This window comes from Manis javanica, chromosome 3 (genome assembly GCF_040802235.1).
Source record: "Manis javanica isolate MJ-LG chromosome 3, MJ_LKY, whole genome shotgun sequence".
NCBI classification, from domain to species: Eukaryota; Metazoa; Chordata; class Mammalia; order Pholidota; family Manidae; genus Manis; species Manis javanica.
In genome coordinates this window covers 80,862,346-80,888,876 of record NC_133158.1, presented here as the reverse complement: position 1 = coordinate 80,888,876, position 26,531 = coordinate 80,862,346, and the positions used below count along the sequence as shown (strand labels likewise).

Sequence of the window (26,531 nt, the reverse complement as noted above, 5' to 3'; positions counted from 1 at the left end):
AAATTGAAGTTTGCATAAACACATCAGAAGTGCCATCTGACAGGGAAAACAGATGCATGAAGGGCAATTTCAATTGTTAAAATTAGCATTGTCTACAAGACTTGATATTTACGACTTTTGAGTCTGTAACGCCCTGTGGGACACCCTGGACTTCTCATACATGTCCAAGTCCACAATACCCAGAAGAACAGCTGAACTTTGTCCTGAAGGGAATCCTTGGGTGCTATTAGGGGAATTTTAGTTCTGCACTCCTTCCTTTTCTGGCAAAAGCACAGAGTGTACAATGGGCTGACTCCTGGTTCAAAACAAATTTATATTAACAAGGTTTTCCTGATCTTTGCAAATGAAGTTTCCAAAATGAATCAACATACGAAGGGTTACTATGTATGCTATTCTCATTCCACTATCACAGATTTTTCCGCTTTAGGAAGCCTAACTCTTTGAAAGGATCTCCAAAATTTCTTACAAGATCTAGGTAAGAGAAAAATGAATTCTGTGACATTCTTTATTCCTTATGTTAGAAATTTAAATACTGTATAATTTATAATAAATTTAGATAGATTCACAGGATGCCAAAAGTAGCAGGTGAATACTGTAAAATAATTAATAACTTATCTGTATAGCTTAGTTTTGTGACTAAGTCTGGATAAGCAACAACTTTGTAAGACTGAACTGTTTCACTCAACGATGATTTATTATCTTTTCAAGATAACTAGAAAGACTTTATAAGACAAGCCTTAGTGAATTAAATGTTAAACAATTTAAACTGGATTTAAATCCCAGATCATATGTTTTCTATGTAAGAAATCTTTCTGGTTATTCTGATTAAAAGATCCATTCTTTTTAATTTATTACATTTTCTGATTAAACTTTTAAGGCAAATCACCTCCACATGAGCTCCTCTGTCCTTTCTTCTCTGACAGTAATTTCATTGAGTACACTGAACGCATATCTAGCAGCAAATTTTCACATGTCCCTCCACTACTCTTTCCCACATTTATGACTTAGTAAGTACCCACACAGAAATTGAATTTGAAAATATTCAATTATTTAGTGATTTGGGATTGCATAGAAGGGAATCCATTCCAAACAAAAAATACGCGTAATAACTGGAATCATTGGCATTGGTTATTTATATCCCCTTTATTCAGTTCCAATCTTTGGCTCAATTTATTCTGCTCAGAAAACTGGTGGAAGTAAAGCGCTCTCAATGTAAAACCAGCAGAATTTCTAGAGAAAGGTAGTACGTGAGTTAGACTAGAGTAAATCTAGATCAAAACTAGCTCAAATCCCAATAGGCTAGCTGCTAGCTGCTCGCTGCTAGGAGGATGGGAAAGTCAGTTGCTTGCTCTTTTGACTTCCAGAGTGAGTGTCAGCCTTTGCCTGATACTGAGACTCAGGTGGTAGAGAAGATGATCAGTTTTTACCTGTCTAAAAATGACATGTATCTCTGTCTAGCCTCTTAAATAGAACTTTCTCAAGTTTCTTTCCATGACCTTCTTTTTTGCACCTTATGCACACTCTTTAATGGAGAGTATCCATAAATGTACTTCAGCTACCCCACTGACCCCCAAGTCATTGTTTCTATTAAGCTCTAGTACACTCACGCTAGTAAGCTCTCACCTGGATGTTCAGAGGATGCTTTCTCCACAAACTGGCCACAGCATCTGTTCTCAAACTGAATTTTGAATGACCATTAACCCAGTCAACCAAGTGTCTCCTTTCTCCTTCACATCTGTCACCACGTCCTACTAGCTCTACATTATAATTTATTTTGATCTATATCTTTGTCCTACTCACCACTCCCAATGTCATATCACCTATGGACTCAGAACTTCACATGCATTTGAATCAACTGGAGGGCATTTAAAAAATGCATATTAGTAGCAGTCATTCTCAACCCACTGAAGCAACATCTACAGTAATGCCTCATAATCTATATTTTATACAAAAAATCCCCCAGACAATTCTGAGTCTCAGGTTTTGACACCAATAAACACAGGAACAACTGACTAATAAGGCTCCCTGACACTAGTTTCCCCTTCCTACAGCATATTTCTACACTAAAAATGTTTAATTTAAAAAATATTATGATGCCACTCCTCTTAGAGTTTTGGAGACAATGCTGTTGCCTAAGGAATAAGTTTCAAGGTCCTTCACATGGCATTCAATTCGTTATAATAATTCAAATTTATTTTCCTTCCCCCTCATCCATATCCAGCCACAGATTTTTTCTACACACAGATTATGCCATTTTTAGCTCATGTTTAGGATGTCTCTCATTTTTTCTAAAACTGTTCATCTTATAAGTTTCTAGCAGTGAAATAATTGCATTTTTCCTTACTTGAATTCCCCAAAATAGTGTCCAGATATATATAACAGCAGTCAATAATTTTAAGGGCATTGTGATTAGTGTGTGGCTCTATTTCAATTTTTTTCTTAGAGTTCTCTTTTTATGATATCTTTGTGAATGTTCTTTGTACATTTACTTAATTTCTTTTCAGGGACCATCCAATAAAGACATGGATACTGAAAATGCAACCCTGCTGACAGAGATTGTTCTCACAGGACTTATATATCAACCAGAGTGGCAAATTCCTCTGTTTCTCTTGTTCTTGGTGATATATCTCATCACCGTTGTGGGGAACATTGGTCTGGTTACTCTCATTTGGAATGACTCTCGACTTCACATCCCCATGTACTTGTTCCTTGGTTGTTTAGCATTTGTGGATACGTCACTCTCATCCACAGTGACCCCCAAAATGCTGGTCAGCTTCTTCGCCAAGAGTAAGATGATATCTTTTTCTGAATGCTTGACACAACTTTTTTCCTTTTTAGTCACTGCCACCACAGAATGTTTTCTCTTGGCAAGTATGGCATATGATCGTTATGTGGCCATATGCAACCCTTTACTTTATCCAATGGTTATGACCAATAGACGATGTATCCAGCTGTTAGTGTTATCATTTGTAGGTGGTCTTCTTCATGCTGTAATTCATATAGGGTTTTTATTCAGATTAACCTTCTCCAGTTATAGCATAATACACCACTTTTACTGTGACATCATGCCACTGTTTCAGATTTCTTGTAATGACTCTTCTTTTAATGTCCTCGTGATTTTTATTTTTTCTGGTTCAATTCAGGTATTCACCATTCTGATTCTTCTTGTCTCTTACACACTAGTGCTTCTTACAATCTTAAAAAAGAAGTCTGTACAAGGCCTAAAGAAAGCCTTCTCCACCTGTGGAGCTCATCTCTTATCTGTCTGTTTATACTATGGCCCCCTTCTCTTCATGTATGTGCGGCCTGGATCTACACAATCAGATGATCAAGATATGGTGGACTCTCTATTTTACACGGTCATAATTCCTTTGTTAAATCCATTTATCTATAGCCTGAGAAATAAGAAAGTCACAGACTCACTGACAAAAATGTTAAAGAGAAATGCATAGTTGTCAGGGTAATATCTGTTCTCACTTCTTAAAGCAGTCAAAAATTGCACAGATTTGAAGTTGCTACGTGTTGCTTAATGTTCAGAGATTTTTCCGTTACAATTTTCCTAAGATTTTAATGACTTAACATGTTAGTACCTAATACCCTCTGAAATATTTGCATATGTTACTAAAGAACATACAAGGATTTTTAATCAAGCATTCATATCAAACTAAAATAGAGCAGAAAACGATAGGAAAACATCTTACATGATTGTATTCTTCAATGTGGTTTTATACACACAATTATTAAGAGGAAAAATAATGCTGGATCTCTGAAAAGTAGATGAGTATGGTCCGTTTGATAAAATGAAACTGTAAACCTGAAGACTCATATCACATTGAACCCCATGGTGGACGCAGGTTTATGTTTGATCAGATACAGATCCCAGGAATTCTGCTAGCCATCGGTTCTTTCATTCCACTGTAGTTGGGACGTCGTGAGTGACTTTCACTTCTTGTGGGGATTCACCCCTCACATCACATGGAGAGATACACGGAATGGGAGAGTAATGAGGAAAACTTGAGAAGGGAGTTAAGATAGTAGGGCGATGCCAAACTGTAGGAGATGCTCTCAGCTCTGTGTGCTCCTATGAGGAGCTAGAAGTGGGTTGCCCCTCACAGTCTGTGATGCATTACAAGCTCCTTTCTAGCTGTTTGTATGCTGTTGGGTAATCTGAAAGGATTCACTAACTCAGAAAGCTAAGTGGTTAAAATGGAGAACCATGTTGTGATGGGCATTGAGAAGACGAGGCAAGAGCAAAATAGAAGGGAACTGCTCTCAGTCTTCCTCAAGTAAAAAGAAAATGAACCTAGTAAGATAAAGAAATCAATATGTATGGATGAATGGAAGGTTTTTTTTGACAATTAGGTGCTTTAAGTGTATATTACCAGTTGTGAAATAGTGTTCAGGTGATGTGATGTCATAGTGTCCAGTGGGTGGCTGGGAAAGACACAGAAAAGAGGTAGCATTTGGTTGCTGTGCTCTGATAGTCTTTCAAAGTTGGCTTTCCTCACATTTCACACTATATAAGAAAAGTAAGTAACCTCTGTTCAGGTTCATCTCTGCCCTACCTTTCTCAGCACTGAAATGTCATACATGTTCCTACAGATAGCACTCAGGCCCTCCCCTCAAAACTGCCTGACTGTGTTCTGCAAAACTCTAGTTACTTATACCTTCCATCTTGCTGATATTCTCTTACTTTCCAAACACTTATGTTAGATTATTCTTCATAAGCAGGACTCTATTTCAGTAACTGTTAAAAGGCTGTCATTGCTATGTAATGTATATATCTAGAAATATATACATATGCATATCATTATTTCTCCTGGTGTACACTGAGTTTATATGATAAATTAGGTACATATATATATACATATGTCTCTATATATGCAGAGTATGTGATACATAAATACATCTATTTATTTCACCCTGCATTCATTACTTCTGTTATTACTTGATGTACTTTCAAATAAAACGCTGCTTTAACTCTGAAGTCTTCCTCTACAATTCGCCTACGATTCTACCCTGTGTCATACACAAACTCCGTTACTGGAGGCCTTGGGGACACACCTCTCTCTCGCAGGTGTATGCGTTTGCTCACACAGGTCTCTCTCCCGCTCAACTGCCCCATCTTCAGTTACAATTGAAATGGTATCATTTTTCCAGGACTCTCTCAAATATTACAAATAATATTTGTATCTCTCCAATGATATATCAAAAGTTCTGTGATGCATTTCCAGGTTGCCTTGAAGAAGACTAGAATGTTTACTCATTTCAAACTTTTACTGGTTTCTATATCCTCCTTTGGCCACATAGTCCTTCTGTAATACTTATTTTGGTCTATAAACTCTTTCAGATTACAATTTAAAAGTCTTTCTATATTTTATAGCTGGCAGCATAGTGGCTTGCAAACATGGTCCTAAATAAGTACTCATGAGATCTTTGTGAAATTAAAATGGTTTGACAGCACAAATACACACAGTGCAGTAATAGCACATCACTCTTTTTCAGTCTTGTAAGAAGCCCAGGGAGATTACTGAGCCTGCATGCCAGCTCAGCTCCCCTCCCTAAATGTCTTTCCTAACAATCACCAAGCATCATACACTAAAAGAAACTTGTTCTTAATCTTCTTATCTCCAGATTAGTTCCTTGGATAGAGCATGACAAAATATCAGGGTGAAGCTCCTTAATTAGATGTTTGGTTTAAAGACACAAACCATGTAAGTATTTAAAAAATATATTTATGTTTCTGGAGGTGGAGGTCACAAGATTAGATGAGGTCATCTACCCTCTTTTCTTTCCCTGAGGCATTCCCCCAAACCCCAGGGAAAGGAATGGATAGAACAGATAGATCAAAGTCCAGAGGTTTTTTCTCTTTCAACACAGAAAACTCATGTTATTCTATATGTCCATAGTTTGTTTATTCTTGCTGATGTATAATATTTCTATTTTCTAATATTTCCTGTTAACTACCTAGAGTTTGTTAGATCTATTCAGTGTGGAGTGTGACATCAAGCTGTGAGTAGTATGAGTATGTGAGCATGGTCTGGTAGCTGTCAAGTCATTGTTTAAGTTGAGGAAGTATACAGTAGACTGTTGGGGACTTTCGTACTCAGACAGGCTCACATCCTTGTCTTGTGCACAACGTCTGGTCTATACATTCCTCTGTGCTGGCTTCATCTTCAGTAGAATCCCAACTATTTTATACCTTCCAGAAATCACCGAAATCTTGTGTTCATTGATGTAATCCCACACTCATTTTCTGTTATTTATGCATGTATCTGTTTTGTACATTATTTATCATATTAGTGGCATGCTGGGAAAGAGGTAAAGTATACACCTGAGCAAACCCCACATTTTAGATGAGATCTTCTCATTCTTTCAAAAAAGAATCTATGAAATTACATATGTATCATTTAGTGGGTATTTAGATATAAAAGATGATATCACAAAGTTAAATTCACCTAGTTGTCTGGAACATTGCTGATGTGGGGATAAACCATTCCTTGGAAATAAAAATAATATACACGAAACACTCTTTATTATAAATGTGTATTGCTTTCTTAACCTGGAAACTTAATAGTTCCTCTCTTTTTATATGTTGTGTGTGTGTGTGTATATATACATACTTCCTTTCCCATTATCTTTTATACACAACTGCTCAGAAGATTGCTGACTGTGAAGTAAGTATTTAAAAATATCTTGGACTGTGTTCAAAGAAACAACATAATTGGTTTACGGCAAAGGAAACAAACACCAATCAATACTATCTCAAAATCTGGCTCTGGGCAAGCTGGGCAAAATCTTATCAAATACATCTACTAGGCATATGTCAGAATCTCTCTGGTGCCAGCTTCCACTTTGCTGTTCTTTGAAAGAGTGGTTTTCAAACTATAGTGGGCATGAGGATCACCTGGACAGCTTGTCAACATATTGAAAGGCTCCATCATTAGAGTTTCTGGTTGCGTGGCTATGGGACAAGCAGTACCGTATATCATAACTGATTCTGAAAAGGCACAGCGTCTTGAGGTCCTCACGAGGAATATCCATCTAGTTCTGCTGTAAATGAGTCTTCAAGAAGGCATTCCACCTTCTTCTCAAACAAGTTGCTTCGGAATGGTGAGGAATGGTATAACCAGTGAATTCTATGATTGCAAGTCCATTGCTGCACTTCTTTTGCTATGAAGTGTGTTCTTTGATTAATACTTTGGATAGCACTAAGACAGCAGATAAGGAAATCTGTTAATTGTTAATTCCCAGATGATCACTATGGAAGGACACTGACCTCAGGGAAGGCAAAACTGTATCTAGAGTTAGTATTTATTCCAGTATGAACAAAGCACTTCCCCTCTGTGATGGAAACTGTCCAGTGTACTCAGCTTGCCATGAGGTATCTGGGTGATCACTCCATGAATGGTGATATCTGAGGAACTCAGTGTTTTCTGCTCCTGGAACAATAAACACTCAGAAATGGACATAGCCAAGTTGTCCTTAGTAAACAGAAGTCCATGTTGCAAGCATATATATCACCTATTCACTGCCACCTGGCCACTTTGTTCATGACCCCATTAGCTGATGAGAGAAATGGCTGGTGAAAGCAGCTGACAGGTGTCCAGGAAAAGCCCCTCCTGTTAATTTGATTACTTAAATTTTACTCTACTTAGGTCACTCTTTGGTGGTCATTCTCAGGAGACAGAAATATCTTCAATTTTTTCCCATTCAGAGAGATCCATTGTGTACCTCTACAAATCATATTATAGTCAATTTTCTAGTTACATTTCTTCACAGTCCCTGACCACCCAGCCAACTCATTGGCCATATCCCATGAATTGGTAAATAATCACACAGCTGGCCATTTGTTCTTCTAGATATTCACTATATTCACATGACGTGCTGAAAGAGAATCTGCATTTGAAGAAAGTCTCAGGAGATTCACAGGGGTTAAAGTTTGAGAAGCACAGATCTGAGCCACATCTCACCATGGTCCTTGTCTTTGTTTGCACTTTGCCCTCCCCTGACCTTTGCCTAGTAAGGCTTCTCATCAGTTTTCATCTTAAAGTGGGTAGTGAGGTGCAGGTCTGGGATGTGAGCTGCAGTTTGCATGAGGAGGACAAGTTTATTTAGGGTCGGTGCCTGAGGGGAATCTAGAACTTTGGCCTCATTAGAATCATAAATGATTAGCTCAGAGGAGACTATAGTAACTGAAGTTTGCATAAACACATCAGAAGTGCCATCTGACAGGGTAAACAGATGCATGAAGTGCAATTTCAATTGTTAAAATTAGCACTGTCTACAAGACTTGATGTTTACAACTTTAGAGTCTGTAATGCCCTGTGGGACACCCTGGACTTCTCATGCTTGTCCAAGTCCACAATACCCAGAAGAACAGCTGAACTTTGTCCTGAAGGGAATCCTTGGGTGCTATTAGGGGAATTTTAGTTCTGCACTCCTTCCTTTTCTGGCAAAAACATACTGTGTACAATGGGCTGACTCTTGGATCCAAAGCAAATTTATATAAACAACATTTTTCTGATTTTTGCGAATGAAGCCTCCAAAATGAATCAGTGTACAAAGAGTTGCTGTGTATGCTATCATCATTCCACTGCTATCATACGTTTTTATGCTTGGAAAGCCTAATTCTTTGAAAGGATCTCTGCAATTTCATTCAAGATATAGGTAAGAGAAAAATGAATTATGTGACATTCTTTATTTAAAAAATTAAGATAATGTATAATTTATAATAATTTTAAAGAGATTTAGAATATGCCAAAGCAAGTGAAATCTAAAATAATTAATGATTATCTGCATATCTTACTTTTGTGACTAATTCTGGATAAGCAAAATATCTGTACTACTGAATTATTCCCCTTAACAATGATCTATTATTTTTCTAACATAATTATAATAACGTTTGAGATAAGTTGTGGTGAGCTAGAATGTTAAAAATGTAAACTGCATTTAAATACTAGGTAATATGTTTCGTATGTAAGGAATTTTTCTGTTTTTTTCTGAATAAAAAGATCCATTTCTTTTAATTTATCACATTCTCTGATTAAACTTTTAAGGTCAATCACTTGCATATCAGCTCCTCTGTCCTTTCTTCTCTTTCTGGCAGTAATTTCAGTGAGTATTTTAACATATGTACTGTAGAAATTTTTCAGAAAATGTCCCTTCACTACACTTTCAAGCATTTATGACCTAATAAGTACAAACACACAAATTGAGTTTGTGAGTATTCAATTATTAAGTGATTTGGGATTGCACAGAAGGAAGCACACTCTGATAAAAAATACACATTACAGCCAGCATCATTGGCACTGGTTATTTATATTCCCTATATTCAGTTGCAATCTTTGGCTCAATTTTATCCAGCTAAGAAAGCTGGTGGACGTAAAGTGCTCTTAATATAAATCCAGAAGAATTCTTAGTGAAAGGTAGTACATGAGTTTGACTAGATCAAATCTAGATCAAAACTAGATCCCATCCCCTCATGCTAGGTGCAAGGGGGAACAGAGAGTCAGCTTCAGGTACTTTTGACTCCTGGAGTGAATGTTACCCTGTGCCTGATGCCAAGACTCATTTTTTACCTATTAAAAGTGACATGTATCTCTTTATAACCTCTTCAATAGAGTTCCTCAAATTTTTTTCCATGGTTTTCCTTTTTATACCTATGCATACTCTTTAATGGATAGTATGCATAAGTATGCCTTCAGTTACCCCAATGACCCCAAGTCATTGTTTCTATCAAGCTCTAGTAGACTCACACTACAAAGCTCTTTCACGTAAATATTTAGAGGATGGCTTTTCCACAAACTTCTCAGAGCATCTAAGGTTTCAAACTCAATTTCGAATGACCATCTACCTAGTCAACCAAGTGTCTCCTTTGTACTTCACTAACCACCTACTTCACATCTTTCACCAAGTCCCAGGGGCTCTACATTCGAATTTATTTTGATGTATCTGTTTGTCCTCCTCACCACTCCCAATATCATATCATGCATATACTCAACTTCACATACATTTGAATCAACAGGAAGGTGTTTAAAAAATTGCAGGTATTTAGACATTAGTCATTTACATTAATGCTTCACAATTGATATTTTGTACACAAAGATCCCCAAACAATTCTGATGTGTAATCTGGTTTGGGAACCACTGGACAATAGTAAGAACTGCCTACCTGGTAACCTTGACTCTATTTACCCAACCACCCTCTGCAGCATATTTTCTATATTAAAATATTTAACCTAAAAATATATTTTGATGCTACTCCTTGTCTCACAAGTTTTGGGGACATGCCCATTGCCTGAGCAATAAGGCTCAAGGTCATCTTTCACATGCATTCAATTCATTTTATAATAATTCAAACTTCTTTTCCCTAGGCCCTCAACAATATACCAGACTCAGAAATTTTGTAATACATTTCAAGTATCCATTTTTAGCTCATGTTTAGGATGTGTTTTCATTCTTCTAAATCTGTTCATTCCTGTATGTTCTTTGTGGTTAAATAATTGCATTTTCCATTACTTCAATTCCCCAATATAATTTCCACACATATAGAAGTAGTAAATAATTTTAAGGGCATTGTGATTAGTGTGTGACTTTATTGCAGTTTTTTTATTAGAGTTTTCTTTTTATAATATCTTTGTGAATGTTCTTTGTACATTTACTTAATTTCTTTTCAGGGACCATCCAACAAAGACATGGATACTGAAAATGCAACCCTGCTGACAGAGATTGTTCTCACAGGACTTATATATCAACCAGAGTGGCAAATTCCTCTGTTTCTCTTGTTCTTGGTGATATATCTCATCACTGTTGTGGGGAACATTGGTCTGGTTACTCTCATTTGGAATGATGCTCAGCTTCACATCCCCATGTACTTTTTCCTTGGTTGTTTAGCATCTGTGGATACGTCACTCTCATCCACAGTGACCCCCAAAATGCTGGTCAGCTTCTTCGCCAAGAGTAAGATGATATCTTTCTCTGAATGCTTGATACAATTTTTTTCCTTTGTAGTCACTGCAACCACAGAATGTTTTCTCTTGGCAAGTATGGCATATGATCGTTATGTAGCCATATGCAACCCTTTACTTTATCCAATGGTTATGACCAATAGACTATGTATCCGGCTGTTAGTCTTATCATTTGTAGGTGGTGTTCTTCATGCCTTAGTTCATACAGGTTTTTTATTCAGATTAACCTTCTGTGGTAACAACACTTTACACCACTTTTATTGTGACATCATGCCACTGTTTAAGATTTCCTGTACTGACCCTTCTTTTAATATAATGTTGGCTTTTATTTTTTCTGGTTCAATTCAGGTATTCACCATTCTGATTGTTCTTGTCTCTTATACACTAGTGCTTTTTACAATCTTAAAAAAGAAGTTTGTACAAGGCATAAAGAAAGCCTTCTCCACCTGTGGAGCCCATCTCTTATCTGTCTCTTTATACTATGGCCCCCTTCTCTTCATGTATGTGCGGCCTGGATCTGCACAATCAGATGATCAAGATATGGTGGACTCGCTATTTTACACGGTCATAATTCCTTTGTTAAATCCATTTATCTACAGCATGAGAAATAAGAAAGTCACAGATTCACTGACAAAAATGTTAAAGAGAAATGCATAGCTGTCAGGGTAATATCTGTTCTCACTACTTAAAGCAGTCACAGAATTGCACAGATTAGATGTTGCTATGTGTTGCTTAATGTTCAGAGATTTTTCCGTTACAATTTTCCTAAGATTTTAATGACTTAACATGTTAGCATCTAATACCCTCTGAAATATTTCCATATGTTACTAAAGAACATACAAGGATTTTTAATCAAGCATTCATATCAAACTAAAATAGAGCAGGAAACAATAGGAAAACATCTTACATGATTGTATTCTTCAATGTGGTTTTATAAACACAATTATTGAGGAAAAATAATGCTGCATCTCTGAAAAGTACATGAGTATGATCCGTTTGATAAAATGAAACTGTAAACCTGAAGACTCATATCACATTGACCCCATGGTGGACGCAGGTTTATGTTTGATCAGATACAGATCCCAGGAATTCTGCTAGCCATCGGTTCTTTCATTCCACTGTAGTTGGGACGTCGTGAGTGACTTTCACTTCTTGTGGGGATTCACTCCTCACATTACACGGAGAGATACATGGAATGGGAAAGTAATGAGGAAAACTTGAGAAGGGAGTTAAGACAGTAGGGCGATGCCAACTGTACGAGATGCTCTCAGCTCTGTGCGCTTCTATGAGGAGCTAGAAGTGGGTTGCCCCTCACAGTCTGTGATGCCTTAAAAGCTGCTTTCTAGCTGTTTGTATGTTGTTGGGCAATCTGAAAGGATTCACTAACTCAGAAAGCTAAGAGATTAGAATGGAGAACTAAGCATTGATGGGCATTGAGAAGACGAGGCAAGAGCAAAATAGAAAGGAAATGGTCTCAATCTTCCTAGAGTTAGAAAAAAATGAAGCTAGTAAGATAAAGAAATCAGTAATATGTTAAAGGTGAAAGGAATGTACTGTTGACAACGAGGTGCTTTATTACTATTGCATATTACCAGTGCTGAAATACTGTTAAGGTGATGTGATGTCATAATATCCAGTGTGTATGGCTGGTGAAGACACAAAAACGAGCTAGCATTTGGTCTGCTGTGCTCTGAAAGTTTTTGAAAGCTGGTTTTCCTCACAGTTCATACTATTTAAGTATGATAAGTGAACTACTTTCAGGTCCATCTCTGCCGTACCTCTCTCAACACTGAAATATCACACATACTCCTAAAGATAACACTCAGGCCCTCCCCTCAAAACTGCCTGACTGTGTTCTGTAAAACTCTAGTTAGTTATGCCTTCCATTCATCTGATATTCTCTTACTTTCCAAACACAGATGCTAGATTATTCTTCATAAGCAGAACTGTCGATGGGCTGTCATTGCTATGTGATTATATGCATATGTACTAATTATCTAGAGATACATACCTTTATGCATGATCATTTCTTCTGGAGTACGTTGAGATGATACAATACATAACTATGGGTACATATATATGTATATATATACATACATCTCTATATATGCAGAGTATGTGATATATAAATACTTCTATTTATTTATATTTCACCCTGCATTCATTACCTCTGTCATTACTTGGCGTACTTTCAAATAAAACACTGCTTTATCTCTGAAGTCTTCCTCTACAATTCGCCTACGATTCTACCCTGTGTCATACACAATCTCCGTTACTGGAAGCCTCTCTCTCGCAGGTGTATGTGTTTCCTCACACAGGTCTCTCTACAGAGAATCTCTCCCACTCAACTGCCCCATCTTCAGTTCCAATTGAAATGGTATCATTTTTCCAGGACTGTCTCAAATATTACAAATAGTATTTGTATCTCTCCAATGATATATCGAAAGTTCTGTGATGCATTTCCAGGTTGCCTTGAAGAAGACTAGAATGTTTACTCATGTCAAACTTTTACTGGTTTCTATATCCTCCTTTGGCCACATAGTCCTTCTGTAATACTTATTTTGGTCTATAAACTCTTTCAGATTACAATTTAAAAGTCTTTCTGTATTTTATAGCTGGCAGCATAGTGGCTTGCAAACATGGTCCTAAATAAGTACTCATGAGATCTTTGTGAAATTAAAATGGTTTGACAGCACAAATACACACAGTGCAGTAATAGCACATCACTCTTTTTCAGTCTTGTAAGAAGCCCAGGGAGATTACTGAGCCTGCATGCCAGCTCAGCTCCCCTCCCTAAATGTCTTTCCTAACAATCACCAAGCATCATACACTAAAAGAAACTTGTTCTTAATCTTCTTATCTCCAGATTAGTTCCTTGGATAGAGCATGACAAAATATCAGGGTGAAGCTCCTTAATTAGATGTTTGGTTTAAAGACACAAACCATGTAAGTATTTAAAAAATATATTTATGTTTCTGGAGGTGGAGGTCACAAGATTAGATGAGGTCATCTACCCTCTTTTCTTTCCCTGAGGCATTCCCCCAAACCCCAGGGAAAGGAACGGATAGATTAAAGTCCAGAGGCTTTTTCTCTTTCAACACAGAAAACTCACGTTATTCTATATGTCCATAGTTTGTTTATTCTTGCTGATGTATAATATTCTTATTTTCTAATATTTCCTGTCAAATACCTAGAGTTTTTTAGATCTATTCAGTGTTTTGACTCAAAAAGTCAAATGATAATAAAACTACTACTGTGCACTTCTCCTGCCACTAGAACAGGTCTTTTTCCCTAATCGGCTTTCTTTTTTTTAATGTGGAGTTTGACATCAAGCTATGAGTAGTATGAGTATATGAGCATGGTCTGGTAGCTGTCAAGTTATTGTTTAGGTTGAGGAAGTATACAGCAGACTGCTGGGGACTTCCGCACTCAGACAGGCTCACATCCTTGTCTTGTGCTCACCGTCTGGTCTATACATTCCCCTGTGCTGGCTTCACCTTCAATACCATCCAACTACTGTATACCTTCTAGAAATTCACCGAAATCTTGTTTCCATTGATGCAATCCTGTTTTCACTTTCTGTTATTTATACATTTATCTGTTTTGTATATTATTTATCATATTAGTGGCATGTTGGGTAAGAGGTAAAATATACACCTGTGGAAAGACCACATTTCAGATAAGATGTTGTTGGGTTGCGACCACACATAGGAAACACTTTTAAAATAATCAGTGAACTAAGTTTTTCTAATATCAGGATACTTAGCAACCACTCAAAATGAAGTTTCTACACATCCTCTATCCCCTACATACACACACTGTGCAAACATTCTAAAGGTTTCCACCTTCTAGTTTTACTTCATTTCTTGTTGGGGCAGCTGGATGCAGTCTCCAGTGGAGCTATTTTTCTAAGGATGAAGAACTGTGGCCATTTAAAAAACTTTTTCTTATAACCACAATTGAAAGTAATAATAACCAATCAAAACTCCATTGCCTCATCTGAGTAAGATTAATGGATAGGACCTTTGTTATTTAAAGTTAATTTTCAAGTTGCATCTATTTTGGACCAACTTTCTCAATGAAATTTCATATAGAAGTTTTTCCAAATGCAATAAGATGACTATTACATCTTCTGAGAAAGTACCTTCTAACTGAGAATTATTTTAGGGCAAGAGCAAATAGTAGCATCATCATATTTTCCTCTATTATTCAATAAAAGCAAGAAATTCACTACATTTACATTGACATATTATAGTAATATAGGACATTCCAGCATAAGTACAACCAATATGGTTGTACGTGTAAGAAGAGAAATCCATATCTATATATATAGATTTTTATTGTAAGATATTGGTTCTTGCAGTTGGGAAACTGAGAATCTGTTGCTTTGGAGTGGGAGACACACAAGAGCCAGTCTTGCAGTTTCAAGGCCTGAGACAGAAGACGAGTGGTATAGATTCTAGTCTAAGTCTGAGTTCTCAAAACAGGATCACCAAGGTCAGCAGAATCAAGGTCAACCAGCCAGACAGTGAGCAAATTCAACCATTCTCTACCTTTTTTGTTCAACTCAGGCCCTTCCTACAATGGAGAGAGCCACTTGCTTTACTCATTCTGCCAATTCAGTAAAAATACCTTCTGAAAACACCCTCAGACACAACAGAAAATGTATCACAACAGCTGGACATATCATGGCCCAGTCAAGTTGACACTTAAGAAAAACCACCACAAGTCCAGTCATCATTAACATGGCACCCATACATGATTTCCTTAAATATATTTAACCTTCAAATAAAGACAGTAGCAAGGTCATAATTCTGCCTCACATGAAACTACTATGCTATGCACAACTGAAAGGACACTAAAACCTTCCCCAAAGAAGGAGGCAAATACCTCAGTGGTGTTTATTTTTCTCTTTGATATCTGGTAACTTAAATGCCATGATATCAAGTCAACAATGCTTAATTACTATGTTATATAGTCAATACATCTTATGTTACAATAAGCAAATACTAGCAGAAAGGAAACAAAGACACTGCTCTAAAGAAACACACACAAATGTATTCATATAAAATTAAGGAAAAGGTGCTCATGGAATTACTGTCCTCATTTCTGAAACTGATCATAGGGTAATAGCTAGTATATATAACTACCTTTCTTCACTATTCACTCCTTATACCCTTTGCCTTCAGCAAACACCTCAGCTGGTCATTGATCTTTACCTGTTAAGGTTACCCAAATTTCATTCCTGAAGAGTCTCAGCCATTAGAAGTCCTTCCTGGATTGGCTTGTTGAAATTTTCCATTGTCCTTAATTACAGGGGATGGTATACTAAGAGATGTCTTAAGTAATCTGTATTTCACACACTTATCCTCACCTCTGCTGTAGACCTGTAGCCCTAATTTACCCATGGAAGTCAGCATCGATTACACCAGACAACACAGCAACGCCTTTCCTTGTCTGATGTTTCAAAGGTATGTAGAGTCCAAAGGGACTGAGTGGCAGTCCATGGAACCATTACTGTAGGTCCTGATGGGAGCATTCCTCCTTCTGGCTCTAAGACCTCTAGCAATCAGAGCATAAGATCAAGGTTAAATGAAGCAAAAATTATGTTAGTGGGTCACCAGGGGCAATAGTGACTGGTGCCATTCCTATTTTCACCACTTTATTCCTGGCTATTAGAGAAACAGTACCACAGATCATAGCTGATTCTGAAAAGACATAGGGTCTTGAGGCCCTCACAAGGAATATCCATCTAGTTCTGCTGTAAATGAGTCTTCAAGAAGGCATTCCATTTTCCTATCAAACAAGTTGTTTCAAAATGGTGGGGAACAGGGTATACCCAGTGAATTCTATGATCATGAGCCTATTGCTGCACTTCTTGTACTGTGAAGTGTGTTCCCTGATCTGAAGCAACACTGTGGGTAACACTAAAACAGTAGGTAAGACATTCAGTTTAGTCCAAGATGATCATTATTGCAGAACACTGACCTCAGGGAAGGCAAAACTGTATCTAGAGTGAGTATTTATTCCGGTATGAACAAAGCACTTCCCCTCTGTGATGGAAACTGTCCAGTATACTCAGCTTGCAACCAAGTATCTGGGTGATCACTCCATGAATGGTAGTATCTTTGGAACTCAGTGTTTTCTGCTCCTGGAACACAAAGCACTCAGAAATACCTCTCACGAAGCTGTCCTTAGTAAATAGATCTCCATGTGTGAGCTGTGGGGTAAACTACAGAATTTCCAGGATCTCCAGCCTGACTTTAGTCCATTTACATATCAATGAGTATTTACCACTGCAGCTTTTGGTGGATCTGGGGCAAGGAGAGGAGAGAAAATGGCCTTTCTCTCCTCCTCTCAGTTCCTGGTCTGTAATTGGTCTGATTTTTGCCAGTCACAAAGGACCCATTCAAGGAGCTCCTCCCAGAGGGTGGGCAGGAGGTAGAGAGCACATCGCCTGTGGCTGAGAAATGGAGCACAGAGCGGGTTTTGCTAGCGGGGACTGGACAGAAAGGACCAGAGGAGAGCACTCACCGTGACTGGAGGAGATGGATGGAGCCCCGGGCCAGAGGCAAGCATGCAGAGCATGAGCCACCGCTGGAGGAGACCGACCGTGCTGAGCCTGGTCAGCGAATCTGAGCTATCTGTGAGCAGTAAAAACAGCTGCTCCCAACCTGTCCTTCCCCTTTTGTTACTTCAACTTCACCAGATACATAGGGTAATTTGCTCCAGGAGGAGGACCCCTTTCTCCCCAGAGCTAGCACCTCTTTAGCTGCCACCTGGCCACTTTGTTCATGAGCCCATTAGCTGATGACAGAAATGAATGGAGAAAGAAGCTACCAGTTGTCCAAGAATAGCTCATTCTATCCATTTGATTATTTAAATTTTACTCTACTTTGGTCACTCTTCAGTTATTATTCTCATGAGACACAAATATCTTCATGTTTTTTCGCTCATTTAGAGAGATCCATCTCTTCTACAAATCACCTTGTAATCAATTTTTCTGGTCATATTTCTTCAGAGTCCCTGATCATCCAGCCAACTCATTAGCTATAGTGCATGAATTGGTATATAATCACACATCTGGTCATTTCTTCTTCCAAACGCAGTGAACATCTAGGTACACTGCTTGAAGTTCTGCTACTTGGAAGCTTTTTATTCACTGCTGTCCTTCAGAAACGTCAGACAGGGGTTACAGTGCTTCAGCTGTCCACTTTTGGGTGATGTCTGCATTTACACACATCCATTTGAAAACTGGGTCCCAGTTTTGTCTTCTTCTGTCAATAGACCATAGAAAATTCCCCCATGCAGCTGTAGGTGCAGGCTGGGAGAGAAAGGCCAGTGTAGCAGGTATGTGAACCATCATCATTTGAGCCACGTACTGTAACTATTTGTGTCATCAGGGCCTATTCTGGCTCAATCATGTATATACCAGTTCCATTTCATGATGGAGAGTTCCTTTGCACACCCAACTTAAAGGCTTGGTGGATCAAATAACATCCAGTTTGTAAGGATAACTCTGGTTGCGTGTTAAATTAGTGGCCCATAGTTAAATGCTTATTTTAAAATAAGACCCAGTAGCAGGCTAACTGGTGTTTCTCAAAAGGAAAGTTAGTTATCACAGAGAATGGCAGGGTTTGCTTCAAAATGCTGAGTGCCTGCTCTGTGATTTCCCTGCAGAAGCCTACTAATGGCAGCAACCAGTTCCCGCCCCTGCCCCTCCACTTCAGCCACCATGGTGTGCTGGATCACATGGCCCCAGCAGCAGAGTGGCTGGCCCAGCAGCCTAGACTTATTGCCAAGTCTTCTCTTGTTCTAAGCCCCACTAAAACTAAATCTGGTAGTTTATCTGGTCATTTGGTAAGTGGGCCAAGTGTAAACATACCCAAATGATCATGTTGTTGCCTTAAAATTTCCAAGGGCCCACGGGGTGTTGTGCCTTTTTTTTTGGTTCCAAGAGGGGTCAAATACAACAACTTATCTTGAAATTGGGAAGGGAGAGTTGACATGCCCTGTATTACCGGCTCCCTAGGAATTTCATTGACATAGAAGGCCCCTAAACTCTTTTGTCAGACTTATTTCCCTCCCTCTGTCATGTAAATGTTTTACCAATAAGTAAAGAATACTAAGTGCCTTTTGCTCACTGAGATCAAACATTATAATATCATCTGTGTAATAGACTGGTGTGCTATCTTGAGGGATGGAAAGGTACTCAAGATACTTGACAAATAATTGCAATTTATATATCTGTATATATATTATATATACAATATATACATTATATTCAGAAATCATGCTAATCAAAAAATGAATAACTCAATTAAATAACTGGCAAGGATTGAACAGATACTTCCCAAGCAAGATATATGGATATAAAAAAGGGGACACAACAGGATGCTTTCTGTAATGTGTCATCAGGGAAATGCAAGCGAAAACTACAAGGAGATAGCCCAACACTCCTATATAAATGGTAACAGGGAAAAGACTACCCTCACTGGAAGACGAACTGTAGACCTCTGTAGTAATAGATAAGCAACAAAATGAAGGGGGTGGTAAACTGAAGTCAAGTTGGTGTCTGGCTGAAGCTACCGCTACACACTGTACTGCTCACTTACTCTACCCCTGTGCTGTTTTCCCAGGACATTTGTTTTATCTAGGCTGTTTTCTGTCCTCTTGTTTTTCACCTGCAAAGGAAGTGGGAAAACTGATTAATCAGTCTATCCAAAAGGAATAACTTTCTTTTCTCCTATATTGCCAATCAAGTTCCATGGGGAAGTTATATATTTTTTTCTACTACTCTGACATCAAATCAAAATGTCACAAATAAGTAAATTAAGTTTTATTTCTGAATGCAGTTTCACTGCCTACCTACTCTGCAATGCACAAAAGACAAACCGAGCACATTACTGCCATATTCAAAGGTCCTCAATTCCTTTACGTTGGGGTAAAGAACAAAACCCTGACTTATCCTCCAAGGCCCCTTGGAGTCCCACTCGTGCTGGCCCCTCTGGCCCTCTCTGGTAGCTCTGTGTTTCTCCCTTGGTAATTTACCATTTTATGTTTCTCCAGTGACCTTGGCCCTCTGATAATCTTGGCTCTTCTGATGAAGGCCCTGTGGATGGCAAATGTCCACTCACATTACTTTGTTAGAAATGTAGACCCAGAGGTCCCATCCAGGCCTATGAAACAGAGTCTGTATCTATCAAGATTTCCAGAAGATTCACAGGCATTAAAGTTTGAGAATCACTGTCCTAGGGCACCTCCCACTGTGGTCCTCTGTCTTTGTTTTCTTTATGTTCCTCTCCCAGACCTCCCGCCTAGAACAATTTCTCATTTTGGCGCAGAGTGGGGAGTGCAGTGTAGGTGTGGAATGGGAGCTGCAGGTTTGCACTGATGACAGCTTTCCGGGGCGGCACCTGAGTGGGTTCTATTACTTCGGCCTCGTTAATTTGGCTTTATATATGATTAGCTCAATTAAGACCACATTAATTCAGTCCGAGTAATGTTTTATACATAAGCTGGAGTTTGCACAATTTCATCTGTGGTAGTAAGTAGTGGTATAAGTGCAGTTTCAAACTGGAACTGTCTACAATGACTTGATGTTTATGATTGCAGAGTCTGTTATACCCTAGAGGACAACGGGCCTTTTCATAGTTGTCCAAGTGCTCAATGCCCAGTAGAGCAGCTTAACTTTGTCCTAAAGGGAATCCTTGGGTGCTAGTAGGGGAATCAGTTTTCATGCCTTCCTCTTCTAACAAAAGCAACAGTTGCACAATTGGCTGACTCTTGGCTTCAAAGCAAATTTATATAAACAATATTTCCTGAGCCTGGCAAATGAAGCCTCGAAAATGAATCAGTGTGCCAAGAGTTGCTACTTATGTTATTGTCATTTCTGTGCTCTTTTATTTTTCCCACTTAGAAGGCCTAATACTTTGAAAGGATTTCCTCAATTTCTTACAAGATATGGGTAAGAAAGAAATTATTTCTGCAATATTTGTTATTTACATACGAAGTTAAAAATACTGTTAAATTTATAATGACTTTAGATTGCATTATAAGATTCCATTAAAGGCAGATGAATACCCAAAAACAAATAGTGAACAATTTGTATAATGTATTTTTATGAATATAATCTACGTAGACAAAATAGCTGCAAGACTGAATTATTCCATGTAACCGTGTTTTATTATCTCTTACAATATCTATAACAACCTTATAAGTATTAGTGAACTAGGACATTAAACTATGTATACTGTGTTTAAGTAACAGTTCATAAAGATTCCTCCATAAGAAATCTTTGCTTTTCTGATTAAACGATTCATTCTAAGTGAACACACTCACTGATTTAAACTTTTAAATTGTCACTTACATATCAATTCTTCTATCATTTGTCCACTTCCCACAAAAATTTGAGTACTTTATACACAGATAGAGGGAAATATGCATAACATGTTCATCTACTTCTCCTTCCAGCATTTTGGCTTAATAAACACCCACATACAACTTGAATCGAGAATTTTCAATTTTTGTGATTTGGGATTGCATGGAAGGATACCCCTTCCAAATAAATATACATTTATAACTGGAATAATCAGCATTGGCCATTTATATTGCCCATCTTTGGTTTTAGTCTTTGGCTCAATTTTATTCTGTTAAAAAAAACTGATGGATAAAAAGTGCTCTAAAGTAAAACAAGCAGAATATCTACAGAAACTCAGGTCTAATCACCCTAATAAAGTAAAGCAACTTTAAAATATGGGAAGAACTTACAGGCAGAGCTAGTATATTTAGTAACAACACAACATTTGTAAATCCAAATTTAAAATGAAAATCTCTTGAGTATACAATTCCATGGGAAAATACACTTGGACATCTGACAAAAAGAACAAGATATCCAATGTTGATAACTTTTAGTGAACACCAGGCTTAAGACTAACATTTACCCCCAAACACTGAATGTTTCCCTTTCGGTTGTCTGCAGTCTTTCAGATACATGTATCTGGCTTGTCTTTCCCATGCTTACCCATGTATGTTTATGTTATTCTCTGCATAAATCTCTTCCTCCACCTTGTGAAATTATCACCTGCCCAAATTTCTCTTTTATTTCTCCTGTCCCCTTCCTCATTTTGATGCCTTCCTCTCTTTTGAAATATTTTGAAAAGTAATATACAGCAAAATAATTTATATTTGTGTACAGGTTCTCAACTGTATCACATAACAGAAATTGCTTTCACTAAAGCCACTAAAAATCTCTTAATGTCCAAGCTCAGTCACATCTGTTCCTAGTCCTACTAGAGCATTTATTTTGGCAACTGGCATTGTAACTAACTGTCCTTATTAAGCACCTTTCCTCTCTTTATGTTCTTAACACTCAGCTTCCCTCCAGTTTCCCTCCTGCTTCACAGAAATTCTGCTCAGTATTCTTTTCTTGTCTCTCCGTTTTTCACTGCCACCAACCAAGGCTATTGGTGGCATTGTGAAGTAATTTTTAGAAGGGCATTTTGCTCTAACATAGAACTGCTGGGGGGATTGGAGGAACAGGCTGGAAAAAATGGGCAGCAAGAGAAGCAGCAGGGCAGTCAGTCAACAGCAGCCAAAATCATGTCCCAGCTTTAGCTCTACCAAGTCTGCTGTCATTGCTGCAGACTTGGAATGCCACTGCTCACAATTACACATTCCCTGGTGTGGGGTCAGGAAGCCTTTGCTGGAGACTTCATATTGTCCCTTGGCTGCCTGAGCATCCTAACTTTTCTTTTGTTTTGTACCCTTTTCTCCCTCTCTCAAAATTCTAAATCCAGGGTGGGTGGGTTGATCTGTCAAAACTACATCAAGTCCCCTCACTCAAGGTGCAAGGGGGAGAGGAAAGTTAGTTTCTAGCTTAAGAATGCTTATGGAGTAATTGATGGACTTTGCTTGCCCTCAAGGTGATGTGATAACCCAGAGGATCAGCTTGGCATCCAAAAAATGACATTTATCTTCTATGACCACTTTAATACACTTTTTCAAGCTTCCTTCCTCACCTGAGTTTCCTTTTTCTCATTTTGCACAGTTTCCAAAGGCTAGGTCATTCATAAGGATGCCTTCGGGTACTCCAATTACCCCTAAGTCATTATTTCTATTAAGCTTTAGTAGATTCATATTACAAACATATGAATGTTCAGAGGACACCATCTCCACAAACATCTCGTCCTAGTCCTCAATCATTTTTTGATGAAGATCTATCCAGTCACCAAGTGTCTGCTCTGCCCTTCACTGACTACCCCTTCATTTTCAATATTTTACTGAAGTAGTGACTCTACATTCTGAATTCTTTTGCAACTATCTCTTTGTCCTCCTTATCATGCTCAATGCCATTTATCCATGAACTAGCCACTTGACAGAGATCTGAGTCACTTGGGGAGCAATTTTGAAATGCAGGTTAGTAGACTTCATTCTCAACCCAGTTAATCAATTTCCACAATAAAACCTCAGAATCTATATACATTGCACAAAAAGTTCTTCGGACATTTTGTGAGTGTAATCTGGTTTGGAAACCACTAAACAAAGGTAACGTCTTCCTAACTAGTATTCCTGACTCCAGTTTCCCCTCCCTGTAGCTTATCCTCTCGACTCCTATATATACCAAAAAAACTTACATGCCACTCCGTCCTCTTAAACTTTTTGTGCATGTTTACCACCTGATAAATAATGTTCAAGATGCTTCACATGCCATTCAATTCATTTTATGACCCAGGCTCTTCAAGCTTCGTTTCCCTTGACCCTTCATCCGTGTCTCACACACAGAATTATCCTATCACACTGAATCTCATTCCCATACATACAGCACATATTTAGAATGTACATTTTTCCAAATCTGTTTATTACTGCACTTTTAAGAAATTTAAATAGTTGTATTTACTTTAGTTCCCCAAAATAGATTCCACCTATTATAGAGTTATTAAACAAAGTAAAGAGGGCATTCTGGCCTGCACAGCATTATTTCAACTCTCCTTGCCCATATTTTCACATTATACATTCTTAATGACTTTGATTTTTCATTTTTTATTCCTTTTCATTTTAGGCAACCTTCAGTGAGGACATGGAAAAGGAAAATGCCACATTGCTGACAGAGTTTATTCTCACTGGACTTACATATCAACCAGAGTGGCAAATACCCCTGTTTCTGCTGTTCTCAGTGATATATCTCATCACCATTGTGGGGAACCTTGGTCTCATTGTTCTCATATGGAATGATTCTCACCTTCACATTCCCATGTACTTATTCCTTGGGAATTTGGCATTTGTAGATGCTTGGATGTCATCCACAGTGACTCCCAAGATGCTGGTCATCTTCTTTGCAAAGAGTAAGATGATGTCTCTCTCTGAATGTAATATACAATTCTTTTCCCTTGCAATCAGTATAACCACAGAATGTTTTCTCTTGGCAACAATGGCCTATGATCGCTATGTAGCCATATGCAAACCATTACTTTATCCGGTGATTATGACCAATAGACTATGTATCCAGCTATTAGTCTTATCATTTTTAGGTGGCCTTCTTCATGCCATAATTCATAGCAGTTTCTTACTCAGATTGACCTTCTGCAATTCCATCATAGTACATCACTTTTACTGTGACATCATACCACTGTTTAGGATTTCTTGTACTGACCCTTCTATTAATATAATGATGGTTTTTATTTTCTCTGGGTCAATACAGGTGTTTACCATTCTGACTGTTCTTATCTCATATACTCTCGTTCTTTTCACAATCTTAAAAAAAAAATCTGTGCAGGGCATAAAGAAAGCCTTCTCCACCTGTGGAGCTCATCTCTTATCTGTCTCTTTGTACTATGGCCCCCTTCTCTTCATGTATGTGCGGCCTGGATCGACACAATCAGATGATCAAGATATGGTGGACTCTCTATTTTACACGGTCATAATTCCTTTGTTAAATCCAATTATCTACAGCCTGAGAAACAAGAAAGTCATACACTCACTGACAAAAATGTTAAAGAGAAATATTTAGATCTCCTACTTGTATCTGTTTTCTTTTTATTAAAGCAACACAAAATTGTGCAGATTAGATGTTGCCATGTGTTGATTAGGGTTCAAAGGTTTGCAGTTATAATTGCCACAGCTTAATGACTTAAAGTTGCAGTATCCAAAATACCTTAAATATGTATGAACGTTATCAAATACATAGAATGAATTCTAAGCAAGTGTTCATTATAATCATACTGTTCATTATGGTCATACTATAATAATTAAGGAAGAAAACAAATATATTACACACTTGCATGTTCTCAATATGGTTCATAAATGCATTAAGTATAATAGTGCAATTCTTCTGAAAAGAATTTGAACATGTAATTTTCAACAGTAATATATACTATGCAGTCTAAAGACTCACATCACACTTAATTCACAGTGCAGGCAGGGTTGTGTTTGAGTGAACAGAGGCAAATCCCAGAAACTCTGCTAGTTATCAAAAGGTGTGGCATTCCACTTTATATGGGACATGGCAAATTTCACTTCTTGTGGGGATTCAACTTGATTATCACATAGAGAAGTAAACAGAAAAGAGAAGGCAAAGAAGAAAAAAAGAGAATGGAGTTAAAACAATGAAGGTCAGGGAAAACTGAGTGCATGCTCTCAGTCAAATGTGCTCCTAGGGTTGCTTCCCAAAATGAATTACTGAAAACCTTTTGAACATACCTTCCTCTCAGGTACATGCTTTTTTGTTCACACAGGTCACCCCACATAGATTAGTATCAGAAAGCTAAGAGATGAAGAATTTGATTGAGATAGCCATAGAAAGGAAAAAGGAAGTGGCAGAATAGGACAGAAATGATCTCAACCTTCCTAAAACATTAATGAAGCTGATAAGAAATAAGTATTACATACAAGGTTATGGGAATGTATTGACCACAAGAGGCTTCAAAATGCCTATTACCAAAGTTCAATAAATGTTAAGATGATATGATAACAGACTGCCAGTGGGTATCTGGGAAATACACGAAAATGAGGAAGAGTTTGGAGGTTTTGTGCCCCAAAAGTCCTTACGTATAAGTGTTCATCCCAATGCATACTGTTACTATAATGGGTGATACATCTTCAGTTCCACCCTGCCCTTCCTCTCTTACCTATGATCCCATACCCATTCCTATTAATATAATTGGGGCCTTTCTGCTAAAACTACTCTTATCTGTCACTTGCAATAGTCTTTTAACTTCTGCATCCTGTTGATATTCTCTTACTTCTCAAGCTTTGCTCTCAGAATATTCTTCATGAATAGAACTCTGATTTAATAATATCCATCTTTGATAACTTTTAATGGATTGTCAATGCTTTCAAGTTATGTGCATATGTGATGCATATATCTAGAATTTTATGTATGATTAGGCATCTGTTTATTTGTTCATGGACATATAGAGAACATAATAAATAAATGTGTCTACATCTATACATGTATTACTCTGCATTTGCTAACCCTGGCATTATTTGTAGCCCTACCCAATAAAATTCCTTGAGTTAACTCTGACGTCTCCTCCTCCACAATTCTCCTCATGGACCCTCTAGT

General features: G+C 37.8%; 4 protein-coding genes across 5 annotated transcripts in view; all 4 read left to right on the top strand.

Moving 5' to 3' along the window:
• The first annotated feature begins 266 nt into the window (after positions 1 to 266).
• On the top strand, positions 267 to 6,505 carry LOC140848410 (olfactory receptor 5H19-like). Its single transcript, XM_073231784.1, has 2 exons — positions 267 to 475; positions 2,505 to 6,505. Exon 2 carries the CDS (start codon positions 2,523 to 2,525, stop codon positions 3,450 to 3,452), a length of 930 nt encoding a protein of 309 aa, XP_073087885.1. The 5' UTR covers positions 267 to 475; positions 2,505 to 2,522; the 3' UTR covers positions 3,453 to 6,505.
• A 1,576-nt stretch (positions 6,506 to 8,081) lies between these two features.
• On the top strand, positions 8,082 to 12,099 carry LOC118968983 (olfactory receptor 5H2-like). Its single transcript, XM_037001731.2, has 2 exons — positions 8,082 to 8,670; positions 10,679 to 12,099. Exon 2 carries the CDS (start codon positions 10,697 to 10,699, stop codon positions 11,624 to 11,626), a length of 930 nt encoding a protein of 309 aa, XP_036857626.1. The 5' UTR covers positions 8,082 to 8,670; positions 10,679 to 10,696; the 3' UTR covers positions 11,627 to 12,099.
• Positions 10,824 to 26,414, top strand: LOC108393478 (olfactory receptor 5H2-like). 2 transcript variants are annotated; one of them, XM_037001733.2, is made up of 2 exons: positions 10,824 to 10,961; positions 24,030 to 26,414. In XM_037001733.2, the coding sequence occupies exon 2, from the start codon at positions 24,048 to 24,050 to the stop codon at positions 24,975 to 24,977; it is 930 nt and encodes a 309-aa protein (XP_036857628.1). In that variant the 5' UTR covers positions 10,824 to 10,961; positions 24,030 to 24,047; the 3' UTR covers positions 24,978 to 26,414. The 2 variants fall into 2 exon arrangements, with proteins under 2 accessions (XP_036857628.1, XP_073087883.1); XM_073231782.1 differs by lacking the exon at positions 10,824 to 10,961 and adding an exon at positions 17,481 to 17,594.
• Positions 17,474 to 26,531, top strand: part of LOC140848409 (olfactory receptor 5K4-like) — a 78,690-nt gene continuing 69,632 nt past the window's right edge. The window contains exon 1 of the mRNA XM_073231783.1: positions 17,474 to 17,594. The gene's annotated coding sequence lies outside the window, so the exon portion shown is untranslated. The remainder of the gene's footprint in view (positions 17,595 to 26,531) is intronic.

Bases quoted from the DNA above. Each gene is read 5' to 3' on its own strand.
- LOC108393478 (XM_073231782.1), top strand. From the start codon at position 17,547: ATGCAGAGCATGAGCCACCGCTGGAGGAGACCGACCGTGCTGAGCCTG. The intron at 17,595-24,029 runs GTCAGCGAATCT...TTTTCATTTTAG, and splicing joins GACCGACCGTGCTGAGCCTG to GCAACCTTCAGTGAGGACAT.
- LOC118968983 (XM_037001731.2), top strand. From the start codon at position 10,697: ATGGATACTGAAAATGCAACCCTGCTGACAGAGATTGTTCTCACAGGA.
- LOC140848410 (XM_073231784.1), top strand. From the start codon at position 2,523: ATGGATACTGAAAATGCAACCCTGCTGACAGAGATTGTTCTCACAGGA.